Consider the following 19,836-nt stretch of genomic DNA (forward strand, 5'->3'; position numbering starts at 1 on the left):
TTCTGTTTCCAATACATTAACAAATACGTTGTGACTCCTCTTTTTTTCCTGAAGGAAGAGTAAAGTCTGGTCACAACCCTTCAGCTGTCCCGATTTGTACAGGCTGAGTACGTGAGAAGGTGAGGTGGGTTTCAGGCGGCACCAGGCAACCTACAGCCATGTTCCACATTTGAGCAGTGGGACAAAGTAGAAAATGAGCAATGCAGGAATAAAAGTATTTTAATAGTATTGTATATAGTATTTTAATTTTTAGCTTTTCTTTCCAGAAACATTTTTAGAAGTTTGACATTGTTATTTTCTTTTCTACAACTGCTATTTTTTAACGTATGATAAAAAATTCTCTTCGTTATGCCTGTAGATACGTATATTTATGTATGAGCCGCCAGTGTTGCCGAGCGGCACCCTCGAGCCGCCGCCGGCCGGGCCCGCGGCCGCCCCCCCCCCGCCGCCCGCCCGCGTTGCCAGGGCAGCGGCGGCGGGGAGCGGCGAGGCCGCCGCCATGAGCAGGAAGAGGCTGCAGCAGCTGGTGGACTCGCTGGGCCGATCTGCCAAGCACTGTGAGTGAGCCTGGGGGGCGGCCGGCGCCCCCGGCACGGCCCGACACACGGACCCCGCGCCCGGCCCGGCCCGGCCGCCTCAGTGGGGCGGTGGGCTGCGGGAGCTGTGCCGCCGCCGCCTGAGGGGCCTTCGCTGCTCCCGGCGGCCTCCCGCTGTCCCCTGTGCTCATTCTGTGGCCCTGTTCACCACCCGCCCCCCCGAGGGGGGCACTTCCCGCTGCCCCCTTAGGAACAGCGGGTAAGGGGTGGGGGGCTGTGGGGCGATCAGTTTAATGGTTAACACCTGAGGTGTCCGGGCCCTGTAGCTTCCCTGTGCCTGCCACTTATTTTTACCAACTTGAGTTATAAAATATGTTCGCTTGTGTTTCGACTGGGCAGTTAATAAAAGCGAAGTGGAATGTCTGATCAAGCTCTTCGACACGCTGGTGGCCGAGTCCAGCAACCGCTTTGCTGCGGTCGGCTTTGACCGTAACATGTTCAGAGACACTCTGCACAGCGCGTTTGGCATGACGGATGACATGATCATGGACAGAGGTGAGACTGATAGGTCTAAAAAAGATGTAAGATTTTAGTTCTACGTTGTTAACTCGATGAGCGTGCCTAGACAAAATAGTGCCATCTCATCCCTGTAAGGACAGCAAAGGAAGAGTTACGCTCAGGAGCTGCTGAGTAAAGGGTATCTTTTTCTCCTTTACGCGGAATAGTTTTCCCTTACTTAGTTCAGGATAGCTCATGCTCTTGTGCGAGGGAGACCAACCAGAGAGGCAGTTGTGGTGCTATCCTGTGGCTGTTTCTGTCCCGGTCACTGTAGTGTCATGACAGAAGAGGGCAGCATGGTGTCACTTTCCTCTTCCCTCCGGTGGTTCCACCGGGAGCGGCAGTCACCGCTGCTGGTGGACAGCTCTGTCTCGGGAGAAAGGCATTCTGTTAGAATGGGTAACTTCTGGAATAGAGGTGCTGTGAACAGCACTGAAGGGTCTAGGCAGACGATACGGGGAGATGAGAGTAATGTGCCAAATAACCCCTTGTTAATCTGTGAAATCACTGTATTTTCATGAGAGTCATATTTGCAGTTTCCATCAAAGTCGCATGAATAATCTGATGTACAGGTGTCTAGAGGAGGATGTGGAGGAGGCATGAGTCTGCCATTCTTTTCAGCCTCAGGCCACCAAGAGCCACCCCTTGGTTTAGCTTTCTCCTGCTCTCTAGCAGGAGGGATATTTAAATGCCATTTCATGCAACAAGTCAAGTCTGTCTTGGAAAATGCCTTACATGGACACATTGTTAAAAATTATTTTAATGCTTACATACGACGGGGCTGATTCCAGTTTCAAAAGTAAAGCTATTATTTTCCAATTCCAAAATGCTTGGCTCTGTGTGTAGAGGTGTTCCTGTAGCCAACTTACTAATTAACATTCTAAAACATGAATTAGTGATAGATGTTAGTTGATGCCTTGAATTATATCTTGGATTTGAAGTACTGTATCACAGGCTGTATGAATAGTGAAGCTGCAAGACAAAGTTTCTTATTTCAGGGAAGGGAGAAGAAAAAAGATCTTGGTACATGAAAGACAGGAGAAGGCTATTTTTCTTTTTATGTTTAATATATTTATGTATTGTTTCTAGGATTACTTTCTCCTAGGTTTTCTGAGACAAACCCTAGTAATTAAAATCCTCTTCTACATGCAAATGTGCCTTAGTGTAAGGGATATTGGTTTACTTGGTTTTTGTCTGCGTGGAAGCATACTTCCTGTAGTTGTTTAAGTCAGGAAAGCAACAGATGAAACAAAATGTCTTATCCCAGCAGGATTCTGGAGTGGAAGATCAGTAGATTGAGGGGCGAAATCCCCTTCGTTGTTATGGCTTAGAAAGATTCAAGAAGGGTAATCATACCTTGATGAAAGCAGAAAAACATCTTTAGAAAAAATATGTTTTTATACTTTCATTGAATTTTAGAAAACATTTGTTGGTGTTTCCCTATTATAGAAATTTAAAGTGTATCTAATACACTTTTCAGTGTTCCGCACTTTTGATAGAGACAACGATAGCTGCATCAGTGTGGTGGAATGGGTGGAAGGCTTATCAGTATTTCTTCGGGGGACATTGGAAGAAAGGATGAAATGTAAGGTTTATGTGCATGCCACTATTTAGTAGCAATCGTGGAATTTATGACTATTAAATTACACGTTGCTTTTGTTATAATTCAGTAGTTACTCTTATAAAGTATTTGGTAATTGAGTTCTCTTCTGTGTAGTTTAATGCAATGAAACTGAATACTGAATGGCTTCTCTGAGACAGATTATTCTGTGTAAACTGTTGTTATCATAGCTGTCACCTTATTTTGTTGCTGACAAAGAAAAACTAGCTTTTGAACTGAAGCTTGTTCTACAGTATACAGGTTTTTCTGACAGAATATATGTTTTTGTATTCACACACAAAATTAGAAAGTAGCAGATGTAGCTCAAGGGTGATTTTGGCTGAATAACACAGTCTCAAACCAACCAAGACCTGTGCCAACATTCATTTACTGGCACAATGGGGACACAGCAGCAGTTGCATTAATTCTAGCAGTTCTTCAGCCTGGAAGCATAGATGGAAAAACTGAGTCTGTTTGTAAGATGGTCATGAGAACCTCCACAGTAATGATGGAGAAAGACAAGAGAGAAAAAATAGCAAGAACTCCAGAATTTTAAGAACCAGGAAAAAAAAACAGGGGGGGGGGGGGTATAATAGAGAAAGGAGAATGACAGCATGTTGTTTCCATAGTGCCCAGTTTGCAGCATCAGCCATCCTTAATGCCCCATATAAATTCATTATAAAGCATTGCACTGGAAGGTGGCCTGGGGTGTAATTCAGTACGTCAGTACAACCACAAGCAGTAAGGTATGCCGCCCTGCTGTAAGCACTATAGAACATACCACTGTGTAGTGATATACAGTGTTGTCTGTTGTAAACGTATGCCGGTACAATTTCTCACTGTAGGCTTAGTCTTTGGCAGAAAAAAACTCGTCTTCCAAAACTGAAAGAGTTTTGTTTGTTTAAATAAGTTTTGTGAATGAGAGTAAAGTTTATTATGGTCGTAGATTTCTGATTCCAGGGAGGTAGAAATAATTAGAAGATAAATTAGGCAAATACTCATATCTAAAATACTCTGTTACAGAGATTTTCTCTCTGCATTAAGGGATCCTTCAGTGGTCTTTTCCCTGCTAGTACAGCTCATTCTCCTTTTTCCTTTACTTTCCTAACTCAGCTTCTGAAATAACTAGGATGTCTTTTGTACGTGCAAAGCCCTTCTGATTATAGACAACTGGTCCTCGCCATGGGAAAACCAGTACCTTGTTTATATTCTAAATTCACAATTTTAGAGAAGTTAAGATCTGTGAGTTACTGTGGTTTCTGTGAACTGAAGATTATTTATTTGAGCAGAAATAGATTTTAACTATGAAGGGTAAATAGGCAATAATTGACTAGTATATGTATCAAAATGTGATACATATATTTGATATACGTTATATATAGTAAATGTGGCTCAATAGATATGCTGTACAACATACAATTCACATTTTCTGCCTATAGGTAATAGCCAGCTTTAATGGTGTCTGATATAGCTTGTATGAACTTTAAATCAATTTATCTTTCAAAAAGACTGTTTTGAGGTTTACGACCTGAATGGTGATGGATACATTTCAAGAGAGGAAATGTTTCAAATGCTGAAAAACAGCCTTCTCAAACAACCATCAGAAGAAGATCCTGATGAGGGAATTAAGGACTTGGTAGACATAGTGCTGAAGAAAATGGCAAGTACTTACTCATTGTGATACTTGAGTGTCTTTCAAACATTCATTAACTGAACTTAGAACATTCCTATGAGGTAATAAGATACTGTGTCTGATTTACAGTGGGATTCTGAGCCACAGAGTTAGTTATGTACTTGAGATAAACAAGTTCCCTAAGGAAAGCCAGAAATATAATCCAGATCTAATGAGTCCCAGTCCAGTATCCTCACATGAAACTGTTAATTTATTATGTGAATGTATTATAAACGTTATGTATAAACTAGCATGTGTATGTGTGCATACACACATGTGCTTGCCCAGTCAAAACAAAAGCCCAGTCAAAAGTGGAAAATTCAAAAGCATAAGCTGCATTTATTCCAGTGTAAGGCATTTGCAGTAGCTTTATTAAGTACATTTGTATTTTATCAATTGATCATGAAATGTCTTTATCCAATTTATATATTCAATTAGAATAGTAACCTCAAGGTTATTCATGTAAAACTTGTCATACCGTGATTAATCTAGGATATCCAAATCAGCCAGGGACTGTGTTTCAACATTTTCATCAAATCAAGAAATATAACCTCCCCTCCTATGGTGGTGGTCAAAAAATCTCACTTATGCTCACCATAGCGTTTGTTGGGGTTTTAAGCTGCCACGTCAGTAGAAACAGGAGGTTTTCAAATGCAGAAATATTAAGAACGCAAGGATGCTTTTTCCACCCCCAGAGGAATATTCTGCTGTGCTGAGATTCTGCAGTACGAAAGAAGTGGGCTGGCATCAGCATACTCCGCCGTATGCTTCTGGGTGCTGTACATGAAAAAGACAGGGCAGAATTATGCCTCCTATAGAAACCACTAGGGTAAAGTATTTGCAGCCTCATGAATAGGGTGTGGGTACACTTATGACATAAATACATATACAGAATATATCCTAACATTTTCTCCTGCTTTGAAGTCTCCTATTTTTAATTTATCTTGGTGCAACTGTGCTTGAGATTTGTCTGTGCAATTCTCAGCTCAGCCTCTTCCCACGTTAAAGTTTTGCCTTCTCTGGAATTCTGTTAACATGAGATAGTTGAGCCTGCTCCACCTTGTATGCCTGAGGTAGAGGCAAATAACACAATCTTGTCTGAGCAGACTGATGGCCCAATGAAAATCATTTTTGTATACACTCAAAATAGAATCCATGTGAATAAAACGTCTGTTAAACAAAAAGACAGTTGCTACAAGTGATCATCCTTTGCTGAAGAGTTCCCTTCCTTTTGTAGGACTATGATCATGATGGCAAGCTTTCTTTTATGGACTTCGAAAAAGCAGTCAGAGATGAAAATCTTCTCTTAGAAGCCTTTGGACCGTGTTTGCCAGACATAAAGGTACATCATCCTTGAGTTTAAAAAAAATGTGCAAATACTTTCTGTACTACTGTTAAGGAGATGTATGGATTATGGTATTAACTGTCATTACATGGGGCCTGCTGAAATCAACTGAGAAATGCTTCAGTTGTGAGATATGCATGGGCTGAGTTCATATCTACCTTTCACAGCACAAATGTTTCCTTATACAGTCAAACACTGGTACCAGAGAATGTAAGAACACACTGTTACTCACCATTTGTCTGTCCTGGGGCAGCAATATAATGAATGATCCTCAATGAGCACCCTCTCAGACTAAGAAAATGAGACCGTTCTCTTGAATTGTTTATCCGAAAGCTCTCTAGGAATACAATTTTTTTTTTTTTTTCCTTCAGTGCCACTGGCAACACTGCCATCGCCTCACTTACAGCTGCTTTTGGGAGAGGCTGGTAGCTTTCTGAAAAAAATACCTTGAGAGGGTTCTTCATCTCAGTGTGGCACAACTGTTTTTTAGTTACACCTAACTGGGCTTTATTTATTAGCAATACATCTAATTCAATTCAGAATTGGTTGTTGGTTTTTTTTTTTTTTGGAAGATGGTAATTTAGAACATGCTTATTTCCTCAGTGTTAAGTTCAACTGTGGAGCGTTTCTGCTCTATAATAAAGAGCAATTTTTTTCCTCATCCAATAATCATTATTCTATTTGAACTGCATGTCATTTTTAAATACTGAAAGTTGTGCCTTCATAGAGATGGAAAAACAAAATTCTGAAATACTTGCAGTGATTCCTAGAAACAGAAAAGTTGTGTAAGACTGCTGGAAACACAGCAAGTTTTCATTTGCTGGAAACCTGCGCTTCCTGCCAGCTCACCTACCCGGTAGGCTGGAGGACAGGAAGAAAGAGTCTTGTAGCCATGGTTGCAGGCTGTATTACATCACGTCAGCTGCAAAGCAGCTGTTTCCAAAACGCCAGACTTGTCCTGGCAGGCTGTCACAAGACTTTCAAGGGTTTGGGAAAACCCAGGTAAGTACTCTTGTTTTTTATACCAGTGAAAAGGTTTTTAAAAGTTTCTGAATTAAATTACGTTCGCTAATCAGCATAGAAAAATGACTTGCTTTCTGTCAGCGTTGGTGATAAAGCAGGTACACAATCCAGGCTAATAAAACTCGGCTTGTTTCTTGCTTACAGTATTTGTGCCCTCTGCTCTGTACCCTACCCAACTGTTGCCTTTTTACTAGGTCTCTATTTTCACTGTTAAAAGAGAACTCTATTTACATGTCCTTTCAAGCCCTAATAGCAATAAAAGAGAACTCTATTTACATGTCCTTTCAAGCTCTAAAGCAATAAATAAATTTTGGCTATGAGCTTTACATGAAGAAAACCTGTAACTTACTAGATTTCCCAGTGGGGTTATGTTGGGGAATTTTAATGTACCCCTTGACACAAATTAAACACTCATTTGTACTTAAACACATTCAAATTAAATGTAACTAACAACTTACTGGACAGAGTCCTACCACCATAAGCGGTTCTAGAAGGAGTCTGCAAAGATGTGCCACAAGCCGATTCCTTATACACACTTGCACCAGCACCAATCCTGTGAGCGTCAGCATGGGGCACCTGAGCCCAGCCGTGGGTTCATCCCCCCAGCGCCAGTTCTGCTGCCCAAAGGTGGCCCCTGAGCACTCCCACTCCAGGATTGTTACGACACAGTGCTGCGGATATTTCTTACCTCATCACCAAGGGAAGTTTCACTTCTTTACATGAAGTCATCCCAGTCTCTTGTCAGTCTCTGGCATTCCTGCTTTCAGCCGGTTTAACTCATTCTGCGACTAGGCCTTCTTGCCCTCCATGCCAGATCATTCCTTGGTCACACATTCCCACTGCTGCACAGTTACAGTTTGCATTTCCCCTTCAGTTATAACTTTGAATGTTCAGACTGATCTCTCGGTGATGACATCATTAATGCTATGGAATTTACCTTTTCTAAGCTAAAAAGCAAGAGGTAGCCTAAGTGTAAGGACTGTCACTGCTTACACATTTCAGCTTAGCATCTTTTCCGATTAAATTTAAATCCTTTAGTTAATTGAAAATGAACTTTTTTTTTTTACAGAGCAGTATGGCATTTGAACAGAAAACTTTCCGGGAAACTCGTAAACCATAACTCCAAGTGGAATACTGCTGTAAGAGGTTTTTTCTTCATCATTCTTCATGGTATAGTAAAGATAGGAGCAACTTGAAACTATTACTAAGTTTCAGTATTCCTTTACTGTAAAAGCTACTGAATAAATAGAACTTACTTCTATTACTCTACCTAAATACAGTTCTTCAGTGAGTTATGAAATATGTTATAGTATGAGGTACGCAGGACAAGATTGTGACAATAATATATTATACTGGTTTGTTCATTCCAAGAAACAAATTGATACAATTTTTAACAGGGAATTGCTTGGAAATACAGTATAAAATAGTTTTATTTTTAACATTAAAAAAATAAGTATTTTAAACTATATCCTTTAAAAAATGACTGTTGGAAGATGCTGCCAGCAGTATCTATATTCTTCTTCTCTGCTTTACAAGTGGTTTGGCTGAGCTACTCTCTGGCTTTTCCATAGACGTTCTTGAAACAGAATCTGCTACCTAAATTGGGGGGAAAAAAAATTCTTAGTAAACTGTAACCACTCCTTTTTCATGCTAGTTTTAGAGTAAGGCCATGTCTCCAACATCTGAGTATTGGGAGGGATGTATTACTATAATCACACTTGTATTGAATTTTCCTGCAGAAAAAAAGGAAAAAACACCACCAAAGGCAGCATTAAACACGAGAGGTGAAACCTAGGAAAAAAAAAGCTAGCAGTACCATTTTTGTATTTTAACCACACAAACTGATTTCAGATACTCAGTGATAGAGTGTTACATACCTTATCACCCCTCTCCCTACCAGAGGTATTTTCAAAGTAAGGTTTACTATGCTTTTGAAACTAAGATATTCCAGGAAGGAAAGGGAAAACCTGTGTTTTGACACATATTTTAGAAATGTATTTAATATAAGGGGTGCTTATTTATCAGTTTGACTGGAGATAAGCTTCAAATCAGTCTAGTCAGTCATAGTCAAGGGAGTTTTTTCATATCTTAATTTAAATGGAAAGTTGTATCAGGAGTGTTTGACCTGCTAATTGATTAATATCCTCCATAAAAGGTTAAATAGCTTCTTAAACATGCTTCTCAGCATAGTTCTGTACATCTTTTAATGCCACAAGAAGTGTTGGAGCAAAACTACATTGAACTCTGACTTCATTATTTTTCACTCCCTTTCAATCAGAAACCAGATACAAGTACCACACTGGAGTCAGCAGGACTACCTCCAAAGTTATGCCTCCCCACGTGGAAAAAAGTGTAGTTTACTAAAAATCATTTAGGACCATGCACCGACATTTATACTTTCTGAAGTGTAGTGTAAGAGGTATGGAGTAGACTGGCCTGCAATATTCTGCGTTGTGAAAGAGTTAAGTAGTAAGAACGCTAGCTTTAAGTGGCAAATAAACTGGTAACACTGAATAAATGTTGAATTAAGTTATCTTAGGCTCTCTATTTTTATGGATAACAAGCACACAATACATATGTTTGAAAATGAAAGTATCAGAACTTTCAGAATCCATACCTCTTTCAGTTTATTTCGAATTAGTGTAGCTGAAGTATTCAATGAATCATCATCCATATCCACTTTAGGTATTTCCGGTAGCTGTGGACCAATAATGGCTTCAGTATTGTCCGCACTTGTTCCAATGAGGGAAAACTTGTTACCTTCTTCTCTCTTCCTCTTACGTTCTTGCAGGTGAGTTGTACGAGGCATGAACCTATCAATTCCATTATCAATCGGAACCGTTCTTTGCTGCATTAAAGGAGTCGGTGGAGTACGTCCTCCCGGCTGTACATTTAGCGTTAGGGATGTGCTTTGACCAAAGTACCCAGAGGTTTCAGCACAATTGTTACCATACTGGGGAAATGTCAGCAGGCTCCAATTATGATTCCCAGATGGATATCCTGTGTTCTGGGATACCCTGTGAGAACTTGTAAAGCAGGATGGATCCCAGTTAACAGTTGTACATGACCCTGGTGTACTCCACGGACAGTCAGAGTTCTTTGAGATGGTCTTCTCGGGCCCCTCTACTTTCTTTAACACAAAGCAATCTTTAAAACAACAAAAAAAGTAGCTTCACTATTTCACGTCATTATTAGTTCTAACACGTAAGAAAAAGCATTTAATACAATTACAGAAGCAATACCAGTGATATTTCAATCCCAGCCACCTTTCTGTGATTCTTTTTCCCTAAGCGGCACCTTTCGAACTGCAGTTCTTCAGCCTAGTGCCTCTGCTGGTTTGTGAGGAATGCCTGAGCAGAAGTATTTCAGCAGTTTTGAGAACATGAGGAAAATATTTCTAATGTTGCAAATCAATGATTTTTACCTCCAGTTATGATTTCAAGAAGGACGGGCTGTCTTGCAACATTGAAAAAAACCAGGTGTTTTGATGTTAAAAATCAGTGATTTTACCCCCTTTAAATATCCTCATGCAATGAATAACGATATCAAAGTACATAAGCACAAGAAAGGAGAAGCCTGTGCTTGGCCATGAGCTTATTTCTCAGCTTGCCCAGCGTTCAGTGCTGCCTGGGAACTCTGCAGTACAGTAGCCTTTCCAAACCCAGTCCATTCTTAGCATTCCTCCAGCACCGAATGTATGCTGGAGAAATTTTTTGTTGAAGGTTCTGGTATAGTCACCGTCCTTACAGACTGTCCCTTTGGGCATGCCTGAATGAGCTGGAACAAGGGTGAAAAGATGATCCCAAATTTCCTGCCAGTGCTTGAAATTTCTGGTAACATTTTGAAAAGAAAACAAAAAGAGAAGGGAATACTTCATTATTAAAGCTTAAGCCTTCCTTTATTTTGGTCTTAACCAAAAGCGAAAAGTTGCTTTGAAAAAGATACAGCCCTCTAAACACTGAAAGATGTCTCCCTTCTGCTGCAAACGTACTTAAAATGCATCTTTCAAACAGCTAGATACCAAGCATCTTCTTTAATGGGCACTTTAACCAAAACCCCACCCACCACCGAAGAGAGATGTCAAGATTCTATAGGAAATTTAATTACAAACCTCTTTGATTTGTTGCTTTTGCGATGTACTTTCTTCTGTCCTGCAGCTTCTCCCTAGTTTCTTGGACGGTTTCAAATTCTGGAGCATAGCACACATGCAACAAACTACCAAAGAAACTTCGTTCGTCCATTTTTTTCTTGGCCACCCTGAAGGGAATTAAATTGTATTGGCAAAACTGAGGATTTTACTTCAGCTCTCTAGAATCTTAACAGATGTCAAAGATTAAGAAAGCAAGAGGCAGATACTGCCCTGTCTAGTACCTTGCACATTGCAGTTTTTGGAATTTTATAAGATAAACTTCAGTAAATTGCTCTGCTGGGTATTCATCTAGAGCATGATACTCTTCAATGGCACCATATAATGCAAACTGTTCAACTAATTCCTTCATAACACCTAATGCAGGAACTCCTTGTATTAGTAAATAACGAGATTCCAAGTTGATAGTATAAACCTGGGGAGGAAAAAAAAAAAAGAGAGTATTCCAAAATGTTCACATTCTTGCTTTACTGCAAAAGTAAGGAATTTTCTCGGTGGTTTCTGTTGTTCCTCAAATCCTCTCAGGATGCTGAAAATCCCTCCGTACTCTATTTTGACTTTGGACTCTCGCAGGAGCAGTAAGTGCACAGTTATCTGAGACCTCTTTGTCACTGAGCGGGAGCTGAACTCGAGCTTCTTACTCAAAGTAGAGCACAAATTGGAGTTGACTCTTCTGCACTAGGTCACAGTACTGCCATTTGCTAAGTAAAATCTCTAAGTCTCTGGCCAATTTCCTTGCAAGACTGACTAGTAACCAGTTAATATGAGGCACTGTCAAAATAAAGAGAGAAGCACTGTAAAACCTGCCTTGTTCACGGGCAGAGAGGCCACGCAGGTAAAACACGGGGGGGGGGGGGGGGGGGAGTACCACAATTCCCTGGGGCAGATCACGTGTGTGCAAAGCTGCCACCTCACTAAAGTGATGAAACAGCATATGTTTTTAAGACAAACAGAGACAAGATGCCGAGAGAAGCAAGGTCTTCCCCCAGCAGGTTAAAAAAACCAAACTACTCTTTTCTGCCTTGTGTAATGACTGTCACATAACACAGACTCTAAGGAAAGTTCTGTGACAGCTCACAACATACACTAGGTAGCTAAACCATGAGATCAAAGGGAATTCATTCTGATTTGTTAAGAAAACATTCAGACTGCATGAGCTGCACATCCTTCTCAAAAAACAGCAAATGCAGGACGAAGAGGGAACCTCTCAGGAAACCAGCTCTCAAACCGCCATCATAAAAGATACTCTCTACAACCAGGTCACGTAAACTGTTCTTGCGATAGCAGCTTACTCCTACCTGCTCTCTTTCTCACGTCAGCCCTAGAAGGTGCCTTGACGGCACCCTCTACCTTAAGCGCACACCCAAAAAGCAAATCCAGCACTTCCGCTGCCGTAGCGAGAGGTTCCTGCTATGCGGCAGGCAAGGCCCACGAAGGCCGCGGCCTTCCCCTCATCTCCCCAGGAGCTGCCGGACACCAGAGCACAAGTACAAGGGCAGCCTGGCGCGCGTGAGTCCTGCCGCGTTCAGTGGCCCTGCGTACCCAGCCGCCCGCTGGCCAACGGCTAACGGCAGCGGCACTCGGCTCCGCAGGTTTCCTTGCGCCGCTCTTCACCTTCGGTTTTGCGTTCCGCACACAACTAGCCTGCTTGTGCCGCACGCGTTTCTAAGTGATTAATTTACAAAACGCAATGTGGCAGCGACTACATTCATCAGACCCAACCCCAGCTACTCCTTCCGGTGTCGCTGCCCGCCTGAGCCCACGCCCCGCTGCACCTCGGCGGCAAGGAGAACCGGAAAACGTCCGGAACGGGGACCGCTACTGGTAACGGAGCCGGGCGGCGACGGACCCGCAGCTGAAGGGATGCGGGGAGCTCGGCTGCTGAGCGCCCTGTCCCCGAGAAACCGCGGCCAACAACCCCGGCCACGGGCCGGGCGGCTGCAGCCCGCGCCAGCGCCGAGGGCGCGGCGCTCCGGGACCGGAGCAGCGCGCGGCGGCCCTCACGGCTGAGGCGGCCCTACCGCGGGCCCCGGAAGGCCCGAGCCGGCCCCACCTTCACGGCGCGCGGCCTCCGCCCCTCCCGGTACTTGGCGCGCGACTCGCAGACCCCCAGCTGCGCGTGGTGCTTGCAGGCATCACCCAGCCCGCCGCCGGTACCGCCGCTGCCGGCCGCCATCTTCCCATCACCCACCGCGCCCCGCGTAGGCAGCGCTAGCTGCTGGCCGAGAGAGCAGCCAATCAGGCAACGGGCAGAACTCTCATTGGCTCCCGCTGAGGCGGAAATGGACGGTGTCGGTAAGCCAGGCAGAGCGAGCCGAAGCCCTCGATAGAGAAGCCAATCAGAGGCAGGGAGTGGGTATATGCCGCGCCCGCATTGGCCGGCAGCGGGTCACGCCATTGTCTCGGGGTGACAGGGGGGAATTTCGGGAAGGCCTGGCCCGCCCGCCCCCGAGTAGGCAGCTCCCTGCTAGGGCGGAGCGGGCGCGCATCTGGCGCCGGGCCTGCGGGGCCCGGCCGGCCGCCGGCATGTGGGGCAGCGGCAATCCCGGCGGAGGGGGAGCCGGAGCCGCCGCGGTGACGGTCGTCCTGAGCGGGACCCGGGACTGCTTCCTGCACCTGCCTTCCGTGCTGGCCGCTCACCTCCGCCTGCAGCAGGTACGGGCTCGGCTCCGCTCGGGGCCTGGGCGGAGGGACGCCTCAGCCAGAGAGGATTATGGGAGAGCACCGTCTCCCCCTCCCCCGGCATCCCGTTGCTATGGTGACACGAAGAGCCCGCCCCCCTCCCTTCACGCGCAACCTTCCCCGCCACCAGCCGCGGTGTCGCTATGGTGACGGAGCGCGCGAGCCTCCCCCTGCAGCTGGGGGGGAAATCCCCCCCCCGCGGAGACGCAGCTGCTTTGTGGCCACAGCAACGGGGAGCCCCGCCCCTTGGCGCCCCCTGCGGCGGGGCCCAGGCGACCCCGCCGGTGCGGCGCCTCACAGCGGCAGCCCCGGGCGGGGCGGCACCGCCCCGCTCCGGCCGGCTCCGGTGGCCGGGCCCCGGGGGGGGCTGCCCTGGTTTGCCATCCATTCTTCGTAATAAAATGCGGGGAAGACTGGACTTTATCCCCCAACGCGGTCTTGCACTATTGGCATCTGCATCTCTCTCGGTGCTATGTGTTTTATGCCAGCTTTCACAGTAACTCACCAGCATCAACCGAAATGCGTAAATTAATCTTTAAGGTAGGAGGTAAGGTAGTAAATCCAAGTGGAATCATGATTCTTGGTGTACGTGAATCTTTCGCCATAAATGCCTGTATAGACAGGGACACCTGTCGTGCAAAGTCCTATTAATATTAAGTACACCGATCGGTTGCAGGACCGCACCTTAGATTTCAGGTAACATTTCACACGTGAAAACGAGAGCAAAGCCTGCGTGCATCCCTTGTGCGATGAACACAAGAATTAAGGATCTGCTAGCAGAACAGACAGGATGAAGAATGGCAAGAATGAGCGGGTGAAGAGGAGGAGATGGGAGCGAAGCTGGGGAGCGGAGATGGCGGATGCAGTCCTGGCAAAACCCCTCTCAGCCAGGCTGGCCTCACCCAGCGTGTGTAACCTGCTGATTTCCCAAGGCCAAAAAGGACATTTTGCAAAAGCAAAATCGTCTAGACTTGTAAAAACCTGCTCTTTTTTCTTTGGGGTAGTAGAAGGAGGTTGGTGGGGTTGCAAGAAATCGGGTATAAATGTTTGCTTCATTTCTGCTACGGTTTCTGGATGTTTTACAAATTTGCTGGCAAGAGAGAGGAAAAAGGAGTGTAATTGCTTTGAAGTCTTGTAGCGTCATTCTATACATAGTTGGTTATGGTGGGCTCCCCCTTTTACTTAACGTGATCCACAAAATGAAAATACATGATCTCCGAAATCTTGATAGAAATAGCATATTGAATGCAAACTCTTGACTAAAAATGTTAAAAAAGAGGTAATTATGTTAATAGATTACACTGAGTAAATCATATAAAAACTTAAATGGAATCAAAAGCTAAATCTAATTGCAGAAGGTATTAGATAAGTGGGTGATAAAATGGTCTATGAAACTCAATGTTGTATGAAGATTAAGACACTCAGGGAGAGGCTTTATCTGTGTGAAGACAGGGAAGAGCTGTAGATTGAGTATTATGTTTGGTGAAAGGATCTTGGAACCATTGTAGATATTGTCTGAAAATGTTTTCAGAGTTTACCAAAAAGTCAAATAATATTTAAGATTATTAGGATACAGTTGAGAACAAAACAGAAAACATCACTATGTTAACAAGTAAATCTATGATATATCCATGGTGTACATTGTCTTGGTTACTTGATTTTCATAAAAATAGTCATTAAAAAAAAAATAAATACAGAAAATGTCAGTTGAGTGATACAGTGTAGGATATAGTCTCTTTATATGGAAACTGACTGAACATATTAAGATTCTTCAGTCTGGAATCAGAATAGCTGAGCGGTTCTGAAACAGATTGATAACATCATTTTGGTCTGAGTTTGTGTGACTTGTGACTTAGTTTACACATCCCCCAGTTCATGAAAGCACTCTTGGAGTCCATGCAAATGTTAAAATGCATACGAAGTTTAAGCATATGCTTATGTTTTTTCCTCATTTGGGAAATAGGAATACGTAGTTACACATTTCTGTAAGATATCTGTTTGATAGACCGTAATACAGAAGGGAAGACGAATTATTTTCCTTACTTAAAAATAGTCCATAAACATTAAAAGCTGTTTAGAAGTTGAAACCAACATGCACTTCTATGTTAAGAGTTGTGCAGATAGGTAACGTGGAGAAGAATTCTAAGGAAGGTCTTGGTTATTAAGTTGGCCAGTCTGCCAGAATTAAAAAAAAAAAAAAAAAAAAAAACCCAAACAAAAACCAAAACTGTCACTGCTAATAGAAACACCCTTTACTAACATGTTGTAAACGCTGCAAGTTATCGTTAGGGAATATTAATTAAAATAAGGCATGTAAAATCCAGAAAATTTCTTTAATTCCTTTGATCTCTCTAATCAAATACAGTTTAGGTTGACTAATAGTCATCTTATTTAGCTTGTTTTGATGTTAATTTATTTTATTTCTTTGAAACTCACAGGGCCAAGCTGTGAAAGTATCCTGTGGTCATCAGCCTGTATTTCTGAGCTGGATGGAAATCAGGCATCGAGGGCACCAAGGTGAAAATACTGCAGAGATTAATAGACAGTTAGCAGAGAAACTTGGCATTACAGATGGAGAACAGGTTTGAAATGCAATCTTTTTTCTTATTTAAATAAAGAGTATATTGCAAGATACCTGAAAAGGTAATAATTTACAAGTTAGCTATAAACTTCTTGTTTCATGTATTTAGACAGTTACTTCATTTATATCTGCTCATAAGAAAAGTTAACTACCGTGAAGCGTCTCAAACATGAAAATATTTGCTCATTAAATCATTAACAACTGCCTAAATAACGTTAGGATAGGCTTGTGGGTAGGTCTTTGTAGGGCTGGAGCCACTATCTGCAGTGCCATTAATTTTAGGAAAATACACTTTTAAGCAATTAAACAATTTGGGAATTACTTTATGAGAATATTTTGCCTGGAGCTCCTGTTATTTTAAAGTATTTATTGACTTACTGCATATTTCTTCTTGTTTGACTTATTTGGGGTTTAAATTTTCATCCCTTTTTTCCCCCTTTCACCATATGTCCCCATGTGTCCTCTCTCTTTGAACGTGTATTTAAATTGACCTCTTACTCTTGGACACTGTGTTAAACTTCTTGGAAACAATTCTTTCATTGGACAGAAATTGAAGAGATGCCCGAGAGGCAGGCAGAGCTTTCTGACATGGGACTGTTAAAATCTCAAGGGTCTTTTTTTTTTTTTTTTTTTTTTTTATATTAGAGATTTAAACAAACAAGAATAGAAAAGTATTACTCTACACAGTGTTATTGTGTAGTATATTCATATATGCCTATTCTCTCATATGGAAAATTTCATTCAGCATAACAGAAGACATCAAAGAATGTGGCTCAAAGCAGTGTGTTATCTTACCTTGTTTACTTTTTTAGCATATTCTCTCTAGAAATGATGTATCTGTTTGCAGAACTTTACAATTTACTAGGTCAGTGGCAAGGTAACTACCCTTTTTTGCTTTAGCGATTAATAGCCTTCAACAGAAAAACAATTGACAAAGGAAACCTAAGAAAACCTCACCCAACTGTTGCCTGAAAATAATAATCTGTACAATCGAATGAATAAATGAATAATTAGGTAGTTTTGCCATTGCTTTGGATTCAGGAGTGGCATGTTTGCTGTGTTTCATAATAATATGCCCTTCTATTTACTATGTTGGGGAAAAGGTATTCCTCTCAACTTTTGTCTCAAACTGAGGACCTAGAGGAATTTATAATCAATTGTTACTTTCATAAAAGCGGACTTGAAATAAATCTCTCTCAGAGGACAGGTAACTAATTTTATATCAAGAGAAATGTAATGAAGTTTATTTAAAAATGTATGACATGATATTGTTTGAAAATTGTTACTTTCTGTCAAATTGAACCTTTGGTAAAAATTAACTTTGGAAATACATGTTTAATGCTTTCTGAAAAGCCCAAGCCACAATAGCTTTTATCATTCCTCCTGATACACAGGACCTCAAAACTGTTCTGTGGAAGTGGGGCTGCTTCCTGGGAAACCATTCATAAAGGAGCCGATTTTGCTTTTGTATTGTACTTTTTCCTCATTTCTTCATCTGTTTCTGCCTTATCTAAATTTGTGCACAACTTGACGAATTTTTCTGCTTTCTGGAGTCCAGGACATTTAAAAATAAAAATTTAAAAATGCAAAGACAGTTATGTGATCAATATGCATTAAAAAATTGATCGTTTGTTATCAGCTGGTAAAGCTCTTGATGCTTTTCACATTCCCTTCCATTCACAGTGTGGTGAAGTCCCCAGGCATGCCCAATGCAATCCATTTCCAATGTGTTGAACATCCATCTTCTGCTTATGAATGACCTAGTGTCATGAAGAAGATGTATGTTCAAAGTATGAAAATGTATCGTGAAGGAGATGTTGGTTTTCTAGTTGAATTAAAGATGGAGCTTTTCTGTGTTTAAAAATAAGAAGTTAAATATTTTGAAATGGTGTTACTTTTGCCAGGTATTTCTTGAACCCTGTTCCCACGTCTCCTCCTGTCAGCAAGTAGAAGTGGAACCACTCTCAACAGATGATTGGGAAATTCTGGTAATAAAACCTTTTCCCCTGTTCACGTCCTTTTCTTACAGATGACAGAGATTTTGACACAAGCAGTTTTTTTGCACAATGCCCCATTCTTTTCAGCCCCTAAGGAAATACTAAATGTGGTGGGATTTAATTGTATTTTGTATTGCAAATGGTGTATTAGAAAGAGACATAGAGTTTTTATCTTCAAAGAAATGTTAAAAATTTATGCAGTATTTAATTTGTAATGATACCACATTTTCCCAGGAACTGCATGCTTCCTCTCTTGAAAAACATCTTCTTGACCAGATTCGAATAGTATTTCCAAAAGCCATCTTTCCTGTATGGGTTGAACAGCACACTCACATTTACATCAAAATCGGTAAGCAACAGTGAAGGCTTTTGTGGCACCTTGAGTAAGTTGTTTTGCAAGAGTGGATGCATTCATTGACCTGCTTTGTTCATACTCAGGTACACTTATGCCAGCAGCCCCCTATGGGAGATTAGAGCCGTGCACGGAGCTTCTGATACTTCCCAAAACACGCGAACTTGAGGAAAATATCACCAGCACGCCTTCCACAGAAAGTGACATCTCGCTCAGAAGTTTTGTGAAGAATAACATGGAGCAAGAAGAAACAGTAAAGGATCCTTTTGCCAAACAACCTTACTTAAAGCCAGGAGTCCCTGAACAGAGTAAGGCTGATGCAAACATGACATTTGGCTCAAATGTTCTCCCAAATATATGGAACTTCATAGGGAGCATTTTCTCTCATACATCTGAGCAGAAACAAAAGACTTTGTGTGATAAAGATGAAATGAGCACCTTCAAAGACAAGCTGCTGAACTTAATTCACATGGATTCCATTTTTAGAGTATGTCAGTCCCAGCCTCCCAGCGTACAGAATGTATCCGCCACTCACGCATTTCTGAAATGCAATGCTATTCATGTTTTTCCGTGGAATTTAGAATTTATAGATTTGGATCCAAATCCTGTAGTATCTTATGGGAAAATTAATGAGCTGCTTTCCCCAAGACAGCGTCATCAAGAAGCAAAGCAAAATCTGCCATTTGAAAAGCAAAAGCATATGACTAGTACGCAAGACAAAAATCATTCTAATTCTAATAGCAGTCAAGCATCTAGTGAGGGATCTGTTGTTCAAATCGTTTGGAATGGATTTGAAGACCTAAAGAGTGTCATAGAGTATGGCCACAGTGGGGAAGCCCTACATGTTGGAAGAGTTTGGGTCAGTTTGAGCACACTATCTTTTGGACTTTTTATTGGATAATATTTTCTATTGGATAATTGTGGAACTGGCTAATTAACGTGCAGTTTTGGGATATAGACTTTGTGTTAAGCTCTCAAGTAGAGTATACTATAATCAAATAATATTTACTAGAGCTGTGCTTTGCTAAGCCGTCTTGTTCTGGACTACGTTACTTACCATCATCCTCCAAGATGTACCGTGTACTCTGGGTTTCTGAACCCTTAGCATTTTTGCACCAGATGGGGAAAATTCTTCAGTGTTTCTGGAGGGAATGCATGCTTTCTTCAAAATCTGTTGGTAGCCACTGTATGAGAATGTGAAAGTACCTACTTATATACATTCAGTACTGCATAATGAGATTCTTTTCATCAGTTACCACTTTAAAATGTGCTTTGGACTCTAGGTGTCATCAAACTGTAAAGTAATGGGATCACATATCCTAGTGCTACACGATGTTTGCAAG

General features: G+C 42.1%; 3 protein-coding genes across 8 annotated transcripts in view; 2 read left to right on the forward strand and 1 right to left on the reverse strand.

Moving 5' to 3' along the window:
* The first annotated feature begins 476 nt into the window (after window positions 1–476).
* On the forward strand, window positions 477–7,870 carry CLXN (calaxin). Its single transcript, XM_076331520.1, has 6 exons — window positions 477–557; window positions 936–1,091; window positions 2,575–2,679; window positions 4,203–4,354; window positions 5,604–5,708; window positions 7,804–7,870. Exons 1-6 carry the CDS (start codon window positions 500–502, stop codon window positions 7,852–7,854), a joined length of 627 nt encoding a protein of 208 aa, XP_076187635.1. The 5' UTR covers window positions 477–499; the 3' UTR covers window positions 7,855–7,870.
* RBM48 (RNA binding motif protein 48) lies at window positions 4,679–13,057 on the reverse strand. 2 transcript variants are annotated; one of them, XR_012994733.1, is made up of 6 exons: window positions 12,935–13,057; window positions 11,106–11,296; window positions 10,846–10,991; window positions 9,352–9,881; window positions 7,423–8,330; window positions 4,679–5,143 (listed from the first exon to the last, which is right to left on the reverse strand). XR_012994733.1 is itself a non-coding variant. In XM_076331517.1 (5 exons), the coding sequence occupies exons 1-5, from the start codon at window positions 13,055–13,057 to the stop codon at window positions 8,244–8,246; spliced, it is 1,077 nt and encodes a 358-aa protein (XP_076187632.1). In that variant the 3' UTR covers window positions 4,679–8,243. The 2 variants fall into 2 exon arrangements, 1 of the variants encoding a protein (XP_076187632.1); XM_076331517.1 differs by having other exon boundaries at window positions 4,679–8,330.
* A 261-nt stretch (window positions 13,058–13,318) lies between these two features.
* Window positions 13,319–19,836, forward strand: part of PEX1 (peroxisomal biogenesis factor 1) — a 31,374-nt gene continuing 24,856 nt past the window's right edge. For 2 of the 5 annotated variants that reach the window (XM_076331512.1, XM_076331516.1), the window contains exons 1-5: window positions 13,319–13,536; window positions 16,002–16,145; window positions 18,049–18,132; window positions 18,376–18,490; window positions 18,580–19,352. In XM_076331512.1, the coding sequence (XP_076187627.1) occupies window positions 13,408–13,536; window positions 16,002–16,145; window positions 18,049–18,132; window positions 18,376–18,490; window positions 18,580–19,352 (1,245 nt within the window). In that variant the 5' untranslated portion in view covers window positions 13,319–13,407. Of the gene's footprint in view, window positions 13,537–14,029; window positions 14,111–16,001; window positions 16,146–18,048; window positions 18,133–18,375; window positions 18,491–18,579; window positions 19,353–19,836 lie in introns of those variants that run through there. The other 3 variants (XM_076331514.1, XM_076331515.1, XM_076331513.1) reach the window with 3 other exon arrangements.

Source organism: Aptenodytes patagonicus, chromosome 2 (genome assembly GCF_965638725.1).
Source record: "Aptenodytes patagonicus chromosome 2, bAptPat1.pri.cur, whole genome shotgun sequence".
NCBI classification, from domain to species: domain Eukaryota; kingdom Metazoa; phylum Chordata; class Aves; order Sphenisciformes; family Spheniscidae; genus Aptenodytes; species Aptenodytes patagonicus.

Coding starts and splice junctions, on each gene's coding strand:
- CLXN (XM_076331520.1), top strand. CDS start 500: ATGAGCAGGAAGAGGCTGCAGCAGCTGGTGGACTCGCTGGGCCGATCT. Junction 558..935: donor GGGCCGATCTGCCAAGCACT/GTGAGTGAGCCT, acceptor TCGACTGGGCAG/TTAATAAAAGCGAAGTGGAA. Junction 1,092..2,574: donor TGACATGATCATGGACAGAG/GTGAGACTGATA, acceptor TACACTTTTCAG/TGTTCCGCACTTTTGATAGA.
- RBM48 (XM_076331517.1), bottom strand. CDS start 13,057: ATGGCGGCCGGCAGCGGCGGTACCGGCGGCGGGCTGGGTGATGCCTGC. Junction 11,297..12,934: donor GGAGGCCGCGCGCCGTGAAG/GTGGGGCCGGCT, acceptor TTTCCTCCCCAG/GTTTATACTATCAACTTGGA. Junction 10,992..11,105: donor CAAAAACTGCAATGTGCAAG/GTACTAGACAGG, acceptor AATTCCCTTCAG/GGTGGCCAAGAAAAAAATGG.